Below are 14,295 nucleotides of genomic sequence, written 5' to 3'. Positions count from 1 at the left end.
CCTTCCCGTGTATTGTCTTTTTTTTCAGTTGCTTCAGGTGTGAGTATCAGTCTGTCTCCTGATGCTCCATAATAGCCCAAGCACAAGTGCCACAGACACTCATCGTGACCTAGGAGGAGAATTATGGAATTAGGGAATAATATCTTCAACGCTTTGAGAAAGAGCATCTGTGAATATGATATTTTCCAGCATTCAAAATCGTTTTTTACAAGAATAATCAGCATTTGTAATAAAGTAGAAGAAATCATGGCATTCATAAAAAAAGGATTGGAAAATACTGAGGAGAGAACAAATTTGGATAAATAGGCAACAGAATTACAGAAAAGGGTGATAAATGAGAAAAAAAGACATTGCTAGGAAACTGAAAATGCAGTGGTGGAATGAAATCCATATTGCATGTGGAACTTAAATGATACTGCATGACAGCAAAAGAAAAGAATGTGATGGGGATAATTGATTTGAAAACATACAAAGTACCACATTTTTTACGTATGTAAATGCATAAATACAATCGGAAGGTAAACATCACCCTGGAGAAATAGGTATGTTAATAGAAAAAGAACTTTTTAGCAGAAACAGCGACAGCAAAACAGACACCCGTCTAGGAGGGCTCTGGCTAAGGGGGTGTTATCTCAGGTGGTTAACCAAAGAAACGCTGTTTACCAAATAGCTCAGAACATCCAACTCCAAGAATAATAAATCAAAATGCCACTTAAGAGTGAGAGATCTAACCCCAGTCACCTTTCCAGTTGGCCTGAGGGAAAGGGTGCAATGGGCCAGGCACAGGCTCTCCCTGCTGGTGCTGCTCAGTCAGCGCAAACTCTCCAGGCAGCGTTATGCAACCATGTGGACCCTGTGATGGCTGATATGTCAACGATGCACTCAGTGAAGTCTGTAAAGCAGTAGGTGCAACAGGTCATTCGGTGACCTATCCACATAGTACAGAAAAATGCAAAGGATCTATAGTGAATTGTTAATAGTGCTTTTCTCTGGATTATGATTGATTTTTCTTTTTAAATTTCTCTTCTACCTGTGTAGCTGTGAGAGGGATTTAGGATTGGGTAGTCAGCTTGGAAAAAGAGGTTCAGGAACTTGTCCTGCTGCTGAATTTGCACAGCAGAACCCTGTGTTTAGTAGATAGTGGGGCTGGGGCTAGAGCTCTCCCAGGTAACCTTGGTCGTGCTGTTCTGTTTCTTTAAAAAACAAGCCCACCCACCTACATACAAAGCCCCAGGCAGCTTTATCAGACACATGAGGTAGAAATAAAGCTTTTCTCAGGGCCCAGTCTGATTACGTTCTGGAACATTATGTCACAGTTCTTTAGTTGTTTTGGAATCGGAAGGATTTCAGAAATTCATAGATTAGTCTGGGCCAATGAAGGGATGGTAATTAAAATACAGTAGTGATGATTCAGTATTAAATAGTAAACGGACAAGTTGCTCATTTCTATCCAGAAGCTCAATGAGAGAAAGTACTGAGACATGCAGATGGCCAACAGACACTTGAAAAGATGCTCAATATCACTAATTATTAGAGAAGTACAAATCAAAGCCACAATGAGATATCACCTCACAGCTGTCAGAATGGCCATCATCAAAAAGTCTACAAATAATAAATGCTGGAGAGGGTGTGGAGAAAAAGGAAACTTCCTATAGGACTATTGGTGGGAATGTAAATTGGTGCAGCCGCTGTGGAGAACAGTATGGAGGGTCCTTAAAAAACTGAAAATAAAGCTACCATATGATCCAGCAGTCCCACTCCTGGGTATATATCTGGAAAAAAAACCCTCTAATTTGAAAAGATACATGCACCCAAGGTTCATAGCAGCACTATTTACAATAGCCAAGACATGGAACCAACCCATGTGCCCATCAACAGACAGCTGGTTTAAGAAGATGATATATATATACGGAATATTACTCAGCCATGACAGAGAATGAACTATTGCTATTTGCAGCAACATGGATGGATCTAGAGAATATTATACCTAGTGAAGTAAGTCAGAGAAAGACAAATACTATATATCATATATGTGGAATCTAAAAAATAATACAAATGAATCTATATACAAAATGGAAATAGACTCACAGACATAGAAAACAAACTTATGGTGCTAACTCCCCCTGCCCTTGAATACGTAGACTTACCCACCCTGTGAGCGGCAGCCCGATATAAGGCATGAGAGAGACATTGCCAGAGCATGTGTACCCTCCCTGTAGGGTTAGCTCTGAAAGAGAGGAATTGAATGGAGTGTGTTCAGTTTCTTCTCTGTATTCACTGATCAGTCAGTAAGGCCTCAGGTGAGAGACCAGATCCCTCTGCGTGGAACAGTGAGGCGTGGGAGGAATAAGTGTTCCCTTCAACAATTGGGAGAGGTAAGCCCTAAAATCTTTGATATTTTCCAGTCATTCATATGGCATCTTCTTATAAAGCCAGGGAATATTGTCGTTTGAAAAGGAACATGAAGATACTGACCACATGGGACATATACCCAACCTGTTTATAGTAGCTGTTGAATATCTGTTGGTAAGAGATGGTATGTCCATGAATTGATTTTCCAAATTTGATTCAAATTGATAAGGTTGATTAATTTTTTTTTTTTACGTTTTAATCCTTTGTGTCGGTGTCTGTAGATTTCACCAGAGTCTATTATTACCACTAAAATTCTACTAGCCTTTATATAGGAGAAAATATATTAATGGTAACATCAGTGTATATCTAAACAGCTTCCCTGGTGCTGTTAATATCTATCCAAAAATATATACTGTTTGAAATACTGTATTCAAGAGATACATTATGCGTTTAATTCAGATTTGTGATCTGTAAGGCATTAAAAAAATATAAGCGTGTAGCTGAGTTTTTACCTGGAATGTGTATCATTTGATAATCTAATTACAAGTCCTAATATAACAAAGACTACTAGAACTTGTTTTCATATTAAAGACCTCTAAATCCAGAGGAGAATATTACTAAGTTTTCTATGGACTTTTTTCTACTGGACTTTCCTATGTAGAGGGCTAGATAGGGGGCTGGGATTGTATTCCTTTCTGAGACTTGGGTTAATTTGAGATTTGGAACCTCAGTCCTTTGCTTGTTTCTTGAGTGGACCCAGCAAAAACATTGGAGGGGTGTCCTGGTTAAGTATTGCCCATGTAGAGCACTTACCCTATTTTAGAAGGAATATAAGAGTAAATAACTTGTTTACTGGTAGGCAGAGGCGTTGAGGATGACTTACAGGTTTGTGGAGTTGAGTCAAAGTAATTTCCAGGTAAGAAATTAATAATGAAATGACTGGGAGTTTCTGATACTGTCTAATAGAAGTAACACTTAAATCTTGTTTGATAGATTTGCTTAAAGTTAAAGAACTATAACTAGGGTTTTGGCCGCTTGGTACAGTTGCCTCAGTGATTGACTGCTAGAGTTTCATGGTAAAGGTTCAAGTCAGGCTTCCAGATCTGGTTACTACAGTGCTTTATCTACGTACAGTTCTTCTTTGGAAGCAATCATGGTTGGACTAACTCTTATAACAGTAGCTGTGAAATTGACTCAGTTTCATTGGAAAGATCGCCAGTCCAGTACGAATGAAGACTCTACGAACATGCCTTGGTGATGGCATAACCGTAGCATGTTTTTCCATGGTTTTCACAACTCTTTTCCTGTCTAAGTGGGAAAATGGAACTCTGGGTAGTAATCACATTCTCCTGTTCATCTTTTTCTTTTGCAGCTGTATTGAGATATCATTCATACACCATACTGCTCACCCATTTAAACTGTATAACCCTACTGCTTTTAGTGTATTCAGGGTTGTACATCTGTCACCTTACTCAATTTTTGAACGTTTTCATTAGCCTAAGAAGATAACTCACATTCCTTATCTGTCAATCTGTTCACTTTCAAAAAGAAAAAAGAATCTTATCCAGAAACCATACAGCAGTCCTACAGTAAGCTAAACTATTAGCAGAGATATTTCATAATTCTAAAATTTGATCTTCAGTGTGATAGACAATATTATAACTCATTTTTCTCTGACTTTATGCAGTAATGAAATATTCATTTCATTTCTCAGGAATGCTAGCAACAGACATTATATGATACAGTGTAATCATGAGTGATAGACTTTGCCATATTCTATTGGCTAGAAGCAAGTCGCAGGCCCCATCCATATTCAAACAGAGGAGCTTATGCAAAGATGTGGGTGCCAGGAAAGTGGAGGTCATGGGCAGCACCTTAGAGCCTGGCTGCCCCTACCGTCAGCAGTAGGCTAGTGCTGTATATTTCACCAGTGATTAAATTGAGCCATAAAGATGGTGTTTTCTTGCCAATGATCATAGAACAATAGTCATTATTCATGGAACTCTCTTATGTTAGAATATTTCCTGGCTTAATCTGTCTACTTCATGAAAAAGATTACTGAGAAAATTAGTTACTAGGCTTCATCTGCTTGCCTAGATCTGATTTCCATCTTAGCCAGTTCAAGCTTCACCTCCATACCTGAATGGTCACTTATGCCACTGCTTTCTGGGCTTCCTTTGACTCTACATGCTAGGGTATATATAATATTGGTGAAAGTATTTTGTAAACTGAAAAGAACTTGTTATGAATGAAAGCTGGTCTCAAGACTTACTAAAGCTATGATTTGAGAAGCTGGCATTTGGAATGCTGGTTCACTAAGTTGTTATTTAGACAAAGCGTAGTAACTTTTTAACTCTGACCTTGACTCTTGGTTATCATTATTATCAGTACTAGTATAAATGATTATTCTGGGGGAGTGATTTTAAAATTCTAAATATATGAGAACCTTAAAAGTAACTACAAAAAACAGTTCTACTAATCTGAGAAAACATTTCCTGAATTTTGGGAGAAGAAATAAATAACCAATCATGTTCTTGCTTGTGTCATTAGATCAGATTTTAAAAGAGATTCTGATCATTTAATATGAAATTGAAGAAATGTAGATGATATTCAATGGAATCTTTTTCTTTATGTCTGTTGCACTCTCTGACTTGATACGGTTCATCCCTACACGTTGGTATGTGTGTGAGAGACAGACAGACACAAACGAGATTGATTTTACATTTTTCATTGGATTTGCTTTTTTACAAAGTATGGTTAGAAGTTAATACTTTGATCTCCGTGCTGGCATTTTGGAGATGATTTTTTTATTTAATGAAAATCTGTAACAAGTGAGCGCTTCTGTCCATAAATCATTCTTTTTTCACCCCATTGCTCTATCTGTTGATCAAGGGCTGAGAGGCTCAATTTTGAATAGCACATGGTAGTTTTCCTCTTAGAGCCAGCTGGCTAGTTGTTTAACTCTTCTCCCACCTCAGCACGGCTTTAGCATGAATAGGGCAGTATCCTAAGGTGCTCATTCCCAAACTTCGCTAGAAATCATCTGGGTATCTCTAAATATACTGTTTTTTGACCCCTATCCCCACATATTCTGATATAATAGCTATATGATGATACCTGGGCATTGGGATTTAATAAATCTCCCCAGGTGATTCCGATGAGCAGCAAAGTTTGTGAACAGCTGTATTAAGGATTGAGGACCTGGAATAATTAATGTTGGGTAAGGTAGGATAAGAACTTTTTGGAAATGAGGTTTGTAGCACCTGCGATTCTGCATTTGATAATGCAGTTTTGCAAAGTTTGGAGAAGATCTCGTATTTGGAAATGAAACTGGTCTGCAGTATTAGTTTCTTCAGTAAATGGAAATTTGGTTTTATGAATCCCGTAAAAGCTAAGTTTATTGACTCCCTGAATTTAGGCCTTTCTTAATTAACTCAGTGTGTAAAAAACCAAGATGACACAAATGAACAACAACAACAAAAATCCCCGGAAACCCGGAGCGCAGACTGTTCTAGTAACTGATGAGAAAACAAATTTTCCCACGCATTAATCAGTGCTAGCTAAAAGAAAAAAGTCAAAACCTATTTAAAATGTGGAAAAATTGCTTCCCAATATTTTAACAGAGAGAGACTGAGAACACACAGCATTGAATCGTCAGGAAAACTGAAGATCTCCCCTGAGCAACACTGGGATTTCACTGCAGAGGACTTGAAAGACCTTGGAGAAATTGGACGAGGAGCTTATGGTTCTGTCAACAAAATGGTCCACAAACCAAGTGGGCAAATAATGGCGGTTAAAGTAGGTGATGCCCATGATTACTTTTGGTACTTTAGTCCACTCGGTGCAATTTTTTGGTGCAGTAACACCACTACTGCTCTTTTCTTACTGGTTTGGTAAATATGGGTGTTCCTGAGATGGTTTCTCCGAATCCTTTTGAGGGTGTTCTGTATAGAGGTTGTCTTACCGGTGGCATGTTTCCTGCCTCTCGGGAGACATGAGTCCTGAGGTGTGCATGTTCCCTGCACTTTCGGCATGATCCTTTAACACGTTTTAAACTTCAGGCCCTCCCGCTGGCTGCCAAGGTGAGTTCCGGTGGGGCGGCCGCACCCTGGGGGCCGGGCAGTGCCGCGCCGCGCCAGAGCTGCACGGAGACGCGGCGCACTGGGTTGGGCAGGGTGCGGGGCTAGGGCTAACAGCAGGCTCGCTGACGGTTTCCCGGAAACCACGCACATGCTGTTGCCACTAACCTCAACCTTACTCGGTCCTGACCGGCTCAGCTTCTCTCTGTTGTTTGCACCTCCACTCAGTACCGCCCTGTGCCCTGGCTCCAAGGTTGTACTGAAACGCATACTCTGTGATGCTGCTGTCCCCGTCTGTCATTACTGTGAGTGTCGTGCCACTTAATATGTTCATTTCAAACAAAAACATCAAGAATGGCCAGAAGTGGAGATTGGCCGCTAGACTGTACCTGGCAGGCTTATGTTGGTACCTGTGGGGAACTCATGGTTTCCGTCTGACTCCTAGGGGGCCCACGTCATTGTAACTTGTTCATGTGTTTGTTCATATGTTTAACGAATATTTGCTCTGTGTAAGATATTTCAGGAAAGTCAGCGATGGGGGGAGGGGGGCAGTTTAAAAGGAAAAAATGAGATATGGCCACACTCTCATCGAACTTAAAATTTTTATGGGAACAGATACTTTCCCAGTTTGCAAGAACTGAGAATGGGTTTGCCGACAGTCTAAGCTAATCCTCTTCCTGTTAGTCCCCTCCCTATTTTGAGAGTTTATCAAAATGGCTTGATGAGAGGAGTGACCTGTTTCCTACTTGACTTTTGGGAGTGGATTTGTGTCACATTAATATAAAATGCTGCCTGTGTTGAAGTTTATTGTGAGCAAAATGTTACTCTGTTTTAGCCTCCTTCACTGTTGAGCATTTCTCTTTGCTGGGTTATATAAAACTAATGAAAAATTAATGGTGGGGAGAAACCTTAGGATTCTCTCTGTGGGTTCCTAACCTGTTTTTGGTCGTATTTCTTTTACAATGTGGTGACAACTGTAGACTTTTTTCTTGGGAAGATGGATACATATACAGAATTTTGCATACAACCACAGACCTCTAAAGATGCCCAGGCGAAGACCTCTGCTTTGGATTAACCTGTTGAAATAAAATGTTGTTTTTCTTGGAATGTAAAATAATTTCTCTCTTTTTATGTTGTGAACTGTAGTGTGGGTGGAAAGAAAGTCATTTTATTTAGACTTTTCTGCATGAGTGTTGCATTGCCCTTATGTACTGTCTGTGCATGACGCTCACTTTTACTTGGCTGGGGCTTAAGGGAACGCTGTCCTATATAACCGAAGTCCTAAACTTTTCTCCCAGATACCAGGGAAGCTACGTTTTAAATAATCATGTCCCGTTTTCAGCCTGTGCTGTGTGTGCTTTACTACGTTGATCAGCATCATAAACTGTTTTGGTAATCTGGCTAGACTTAATCATGGTTAATAGGTTTTAAAGATAAATAAAGAAGTTCCTTCGTTTGGATGTTAAAGTTTTTCTTAATTTGCTAACATTTCGACTGTATAATGCTTAGTCAAATTTTGAAAGAATTTAAGAGTGAAAACAGGAAATTGTTGTCTGCCATTTGTAATCTGATCTTATTTTGAGATCCCCTGTTGGAAATGCTATTAAAAACCCCAGCTCTTAAGAAGTACTCCTCAGGTGGTGATGGGACCCACAGACTGATAACTGTCACGTCTGTACTCACAGGTGATGCTGTGTATCTGTGTCACCTTGAATTCTTGAGCAAGCATCGTAGTTTAGCATGGGAGTGGTGGGAGGGCAATTTAAAATGAAAAAGGAAAAACTGAGATATGGCCACACTCTCACTGAACTTGGTAATCTGACATTCCAGTCAACATATTGATGGGGTGTGTAAGGACTGGATTTCATGAGTTCGTATAATACTGGAAGAGTGTTTGTGCATTAATATATATTAAAATTGGATACCAATTTGATGACTAGTATATGCCATCTACTACAAATTTAAAACGTATTATTGTTGGTCTCACTGAAAAAACTTAGCCCTTCATCATACCGAGAGTTTATTCACTCTTCACGTAGGCACACAGACCAGACTGATGAGTGAAGATACACAGAGGCATTGTACGATTGAGGAGTTAGATCTGACATTTTACACGTAGATGGCTCTGTTCCTGAGCACACACTGGGTTTATCTCTGAGATGAGGACTGGGGAGATTTAAAGGAACTGTGAGACAGCGGTTCACACTCCTGTAAGTTTTCCTTGGTGTTGGTGAAATGAGAAACCCACTAGAAGTAGCTGTATACTAAGTGTCTTATTATGCACTTAATATAGAAGGATTTCTTTTTTTTTTTAACATCTTTATTGGAGTATAATTGCTTTACAATGTTGTTACTTTCTGCTGTATAACCAAGTGAATCAGCTATACGTATACACATATCCCCATATCCCCTCCCTCTTGCATCTCCCTCCCACCCTCCCTATCCCACCCCTCTAGGTGGTCACACAGCACCGAGCTGATCTCCCTGTGCTATGCAGCTGCTTCCCACGAGCTATCTGTTTTACAATTGGTAGTGTATATATGTCCATGCCACTCTCTGACTTCGTCCCAGCATACCCTTCCCCCTCCCCGTGTCCTCAAATCCATTCTCTACGTCTGTGTCTTTATTCCTGTCCTGCCCCTAGGTTCTTCAGAACTAATTTTTTTTTTTTAGATTCCACATATATGTCTTAGCACACGGTATTTGTTTTTCTCTTTCTGACTTACTTCACTCTGTGTGACAGACTCTGGCTCCATCCACCTCACTACAAATAACTCAATTTCATTTCTTTATATGGCTGAGTAATATTCCATTGTATATATGTGCCACATCTTCTTTATCCATTCATCTGTCGATGGACACTTAGGTTGCTTCCGTGTCCTGGCTATTGTAAATAGAGCTGCAATGAACATTGTGGTACATGACTCTTTTTGAGTTATGGTTTTCTCAGGGTGTATATGCCCAGTAGTGGGATTGCTGGGTCATATGGTAGTTCTATTTTTAGTTTTTTAAGGAACCTCCATACTGTTCTCCATAGTGGCTGTATCAACTTACATTCCCACCAACAGTGCAGGAGGGTTCCCTTTTCTCCACACCCTCTCCAGCATTTATTGTTTGTAGATTTTTTTAAAATAAATTTATTATTTTATATTTATTTTTGGTTGTGTTGGGTCTTCGTTGCTGCACGTGGGCTTTCTCTAGTTGCGTCTACTCTCCATTGCGGTGCACTGGCCTCTCACTGCAGTGGCTTCTCTTGTTGCAGAGCACGGGCTCTAGGCACGTGGGCTTCAGTAGTTGTGGCACACAGGCTCAGTAGTTGTGGCTCGCAGGCTCTAGAGCGCAGGCTCAGTAGATGTGGCGCGCAGGCTCAGTAGATGTGGCGCACAGGCTCAGTTGCTCCGCAGCATGTGGGATCTTCCTGGACCAGGGCTCGAACGTGTGTCTCCTGCATTGGCAGGTGGATTCTTAACCACTGTGCCACCAGGGAAGTCCCTTGTTTGTAGATTTTTTGATGGTGGCCATTCTGACCGGTGTGAGGTGATACCTCATTGTGGTTTTGATTTGCATTTCTCTAATGATTAGTGATATTAGGCATCCTTTCATGTGTTTGTTGGCAATCTGTATATCTTCTTTGGAGAAATGTCTGTTTAGATCTTCTGCCCATTTTTGGATTGGGTTGTTTGTTTTTTTGATATTGAGCTGCATGAGCTGCTTGTAGATTTTGGAGATTAATCCTTTGTCAGTTGCTTCGTCTGCAAATATTTTCTTCCATTCTGAGGGTTGTCTTTTCGTGTTGTTTATGGTTTGCTTTGCTGTGCAAAAGCTTTTAAGTTTCATTAGGTCCCATTTGTTTATTTTTGTTTTTATTTCCATAAAACAGGAGGTGGGTCAAAAAGTATCTTGCTGTGATTTATGTCATAGAGTGTTCTGCCTGTGTTTTCTTCGAAGAGTTTTATAGTGTCTGCCTTTACACTTAGGTCTTTAATCCATTTTGAGTTTATTTCTGTATGTGGTGTTAGGGAGTGTTCTAATTTCATTCTTTTACATGTAGCTGTCCAGTTTTCCCAGCACCACTTATTGAAGAGGCTGTCTTTTCTCCATTGTATATTCTTGCCTCTTTCATCAGAGATAAGGTGACCATATGTGTGTGGGTTATCTCTGTTTCTATCCTGTTCTGTAGGAGGATTTCTTTATCAGACATTAAGCTTATCCTGGAAATTATCCTAAGATTTACTTGCAGTATCTGCACCAAAGTGAACTGTGGTATCAACCTGATTTTTAAAAATTATTGTTTATTCCTCATTTTTAGTTTTGAGGGAGCCCTTCCCCAAATTTATTTTGCCACATATAAGAAATGTTTGAAAAAATGAGTTCTTAGTTACAGGAAATAATTATCTCCAAGAGATAATTAATCTAAAAATCAGTTACGATATCATAAATTAGATTCAGCAAGATAACACACAATATATGTAAGAGTTGTACTTACGATAGTTTCTTGACCTTTGGCCTGAGCACAGTTCCCCAAGCTGCCAGGGAGGTTCTGTGTTAGACCTAGGATGTGGGAAATTTGAATCCTTCATTTTTAATTGCACACGCTTGGGTAAGCAGGTTTTACTCTTCTGTGAGTAGTTTGTCTTGTACTGTTTTGTCTAACTCTGCCTGAGCGACTGAGTCACGGGACTGCTGAGGGCAAAGGCATCGTTGCCTCAGGGTCTTTTAATTTATTTATTTATTTATTGCGGTACGCGGGCCTCTCATTGTTGTGGCCTCTCCCGTTGCGGAGCACAGGCTCCGGATGCGCAGGCTCAGCGGCCATGGCGCACGGACCCAGCCGCTCCGCGGCATGTGGGATCTTCCCAGACCGGGGCACGAACCCGCGTCCCCTGCATCGGCAGGCGGACTCTCAACCACTGCGCCACCAGGGAAGCCCCCTCAGGGTCTTTTAAAGCTCAGGAAGGATGTCCTTTGACGCCGGCTGGTACTTCAGGCTTGGATCAGTATCCTCTGAAAATAACATTTATTTCACACCCCGTTTTGCACGATGGTGGACTAACCACTGAATGAAAAGATTAGACACGCACAGTCACCATCCCCTAAGGTGAAGTAGGGCTCAGCTAAGCTCTGCTTAGCTGTCCGGCAGGGCTGGTTATTACAACCAATTCTGGGAAGAGCCCAGAATTCAGGCCAAGCGTTTGAAGAAGCAATCAGGATTAGGTTTCCAAGCTAGGGTTAGAGAAATTCAAAGCTGGGAGAAACCCCCAGCAGAGTTGGTCCACAGATGATCAGCATCTACTCAAAACAATCCAGGGACACAGGAGTCAAGAGTTAGGAAGAGTAGCTGCAGTGCCACGGTTCAGGCCCATGGCTGGAATTGAGTGGGACAGCAAAGGCAGATGGCTACCAGAGGGAGGGGTGACCTCCTGCAGGCCTGGACCGCCGCCTGCCTGTTGTTAATTAGGTCCGGATTGACTTCTTGAAGGGTCGTGCCCTGTTCTTGTTTGTAGGCTGTGAGAGAAAAAACGGGGGAGAGTAGGAAAGGATGAAAATGGGAGGGAATAGAAAGGAATGAAACTGCTGTCGCTGAAGACAGAAGGCAGTGGAACTTGGAGGGTGAACGCGGGAGTAAAGGTCTCATCTCACTGGAGAGTGGAGCTGACGCTGGGCCTCTGGATGGGGTAGGAAGGTGTGAAGGTTGTCACTGCTGGTCACTACGATGAGCTTTGAGTCTTCTCATTGAGAAGTTCCCTGAGTTAATCAGAAAAACAGTCGGCTCTTTGCAGTTTGTGACCTCATATTTAAGGGTTTCGGGTGTTTCCCTTTCTTGACCATCTGCCTGACATGTGTTACTCCTTCCACCCTCGGTGCCCTTCCTCTACTCTTCCAAGTCTCCTGCTGCGCTGGTTTAACTTTTCCTGATCCTGGGCTGCTAGCCCGATCTCGATTCCTGCATTCTTGCCTCTCCTTGGTAGTTGGGTCTTGACGTCAGTGTGCTTGAGCTGAGACCCAGGTTACCCCAATGCCTGGTGGGAAGGACCAGCGCCCTCCGCCCGAGAGCATCAGCACCCACAGCCCAGCCCTCCCTGAGCAGAGCAGCGTGGGGCTTTCGCCTGCTCACTGGGTGGGCCTCCTGTGCAGGTGGAGCTGCGGGTGTCGGGAGGCAGCTGGGCAGTGGGGACCTCGCCATTGCTGTCAGAAGGTCAGTGCCGAGCAGTTTGCGTGGGGACCGTGAGCACTGTCGGAGGAGGGCCATTTTAGTCTCGAGCGTTGGTCTTGCACAGTGTTCTGAAGGCAGTAGAATGACACTTGACAGGCGCGGCCTTAATTAGAAAAGCTGCTTTCTGATGGTATAGAGAACTTTGTTAGGCAGTTTTGTTGAGTTTCAAAGGTCCACAGTGCTAGCATTTGATTATCCGGGTCACTTGTGGGACGCAGAAGCCATGGCTATCTTGTTTTGAATTGAGACTGGAGTCCAGTATCTTAGGCTCTCATTCGATTGGCTAGATCCACGTGGCTTATTAAGAAATCCACAGTTGATTGCCCCATATGATTTTATGTTGCTATTGTTGCTTGAATGTTGTGGCATTGCAATGAAAAGTGTAAGTGGTGCCCTTCCAGGAGTGGACAGATCCCAAGGATGTGGCAGGGCGGCCCCCCAATCCCTGGTGTAGTGGGGATTGGAGCTCCTAGTCTGCGTGTGTTTCTTTTGCTGTTGCTCCTAGTGGATGCTTTCTGTTAATAGAATTGTATGTAGACCCCAGTAAATAAAGTAGCCAAAATCAGTGCTCTCTGGTTGATGTGCTGGATAGGAGGTGCCTCCCCATATCGGAAGCCCTTGGGGCATGAGTGCTGAGGAACCTTTGGGATCCACGTGGACAGTTTGGAAATGGTGGCTCTCGGTGAACTTTCATCAACCATTTTTGTTTCTGAACATTCTGGACACCTAGTTTCTGAAACCCTCTACCTTCACTTGACTGACCTGACTGAACCGTGACATAGGACTGAATCCCAGCTCATGCAGTTATTTGGAGAAGAACCCGTCTTAACACACCTCGCTCTAAATGAGGGCCCTCCGGAACGATATGTGAACAATACCTCCTGCACAGTTTCTGTCATTCTTTGTCACGTTATAGCTGTGCCTCTGTAATTGTTTGTATATCAGATTTCTCTCCTATCTCACTGTATTGTCATGGGTACCGAAGTTGGGATCTGTCATTTATGATCTTTAGGCCCTTAAATGTTTCAGTGCTGAGGTTAAATAACATTGTGCTCTTTACATCTGGATGATGTAATGAGTAAAGAGGAAGATGATACCACCCTTGTCAAGACTTATCAAGCTTGTCCCATTAACTTTGTCCTCAGGGCAGGTCTTCTCATGATGTGATATCACATATGTTGTTGGAAGTGATCTCGCACGTTCTCTGATGATGCACAGCACAAAATGTGTAGAAGGAATTAAACTGGGCCTCAGTATCCTCAGTGAGAAGAAGGGGAGGTCCTACTATTAATTAATTAATTTGACTAAGATACAATCGAGAGTTCATTAAATTGCTCCTAAAGACTCAGATGGTTTTGCAATTAAGGATTAGTATCCTTTCTTTCTTCCTTAGTAAAAACATGTGTTTTCATAATTTAAAACAATTGATTTAACAGACACACAGTTTGTTACTCTTTGACATGAAAAACAGTTTTGCATCTGTGATCAGCACTCCAAATACTTTGCCTTTTTTTTTTTTTTTCACTGTTTGTTTTGGCTAATGCTGCCATCTGCTTTGACCTTATTAGTGATAGTATTGTAAGATATCATGGACATTTTCTTATGTGATCTGTTTAGAAGACTCTTTAGCAGCTAAGGTTAAGTGTCTTG

General features: G+C 41.7%; 1 protein-coding gene across 3 annotated transcripts in view; it reads left to right on the top strand.

The window, feature by feature from the left end:
• Window positions 1-14,295, top strand: part of MAP2K4 (mitogen-activated protein kinase kinase 4) — a 107,054-nt gene that overhangs the window by 53,550 nt on the left and 39,209 nt on the right. For all 3 annotated transcript variants that reach the window (XR_014292017.1, XM_082605551.1, XM_082605552.1), the window contains one exon: window positions 5,976-6,150. Coding sequence is in view for 2 of the 3 variants with exons in the window: in XM_082605551.1 (XP_082461677.1) it covers window positions 5,976-6,150 (175 nt within the window). In the remaining variant the exon portion in view is untranslated. The remainder of the gene's footprint in view (window positions 1-5,975; window positions 6,151-14,295) is intronic.

Source organism: Mesoplodon mirus, assembly GCF_964341445.2.
Source record: "Mesoplodon mirus genome assembly, chromosome: 18".
Taxonomy (NCBI): domain Eukaryota; kingdom Metazoa; phylum Chordata; class Mammalia; order Artiodactyla; family Ziphiidae; genus Mesoplodon; species Mesoplodon mirus.
The sequence above is the reverse complement of the archived record's forward strand: the minus strand, read 5'-3'. Positions and strand labels throughout refer to the sequence as shown.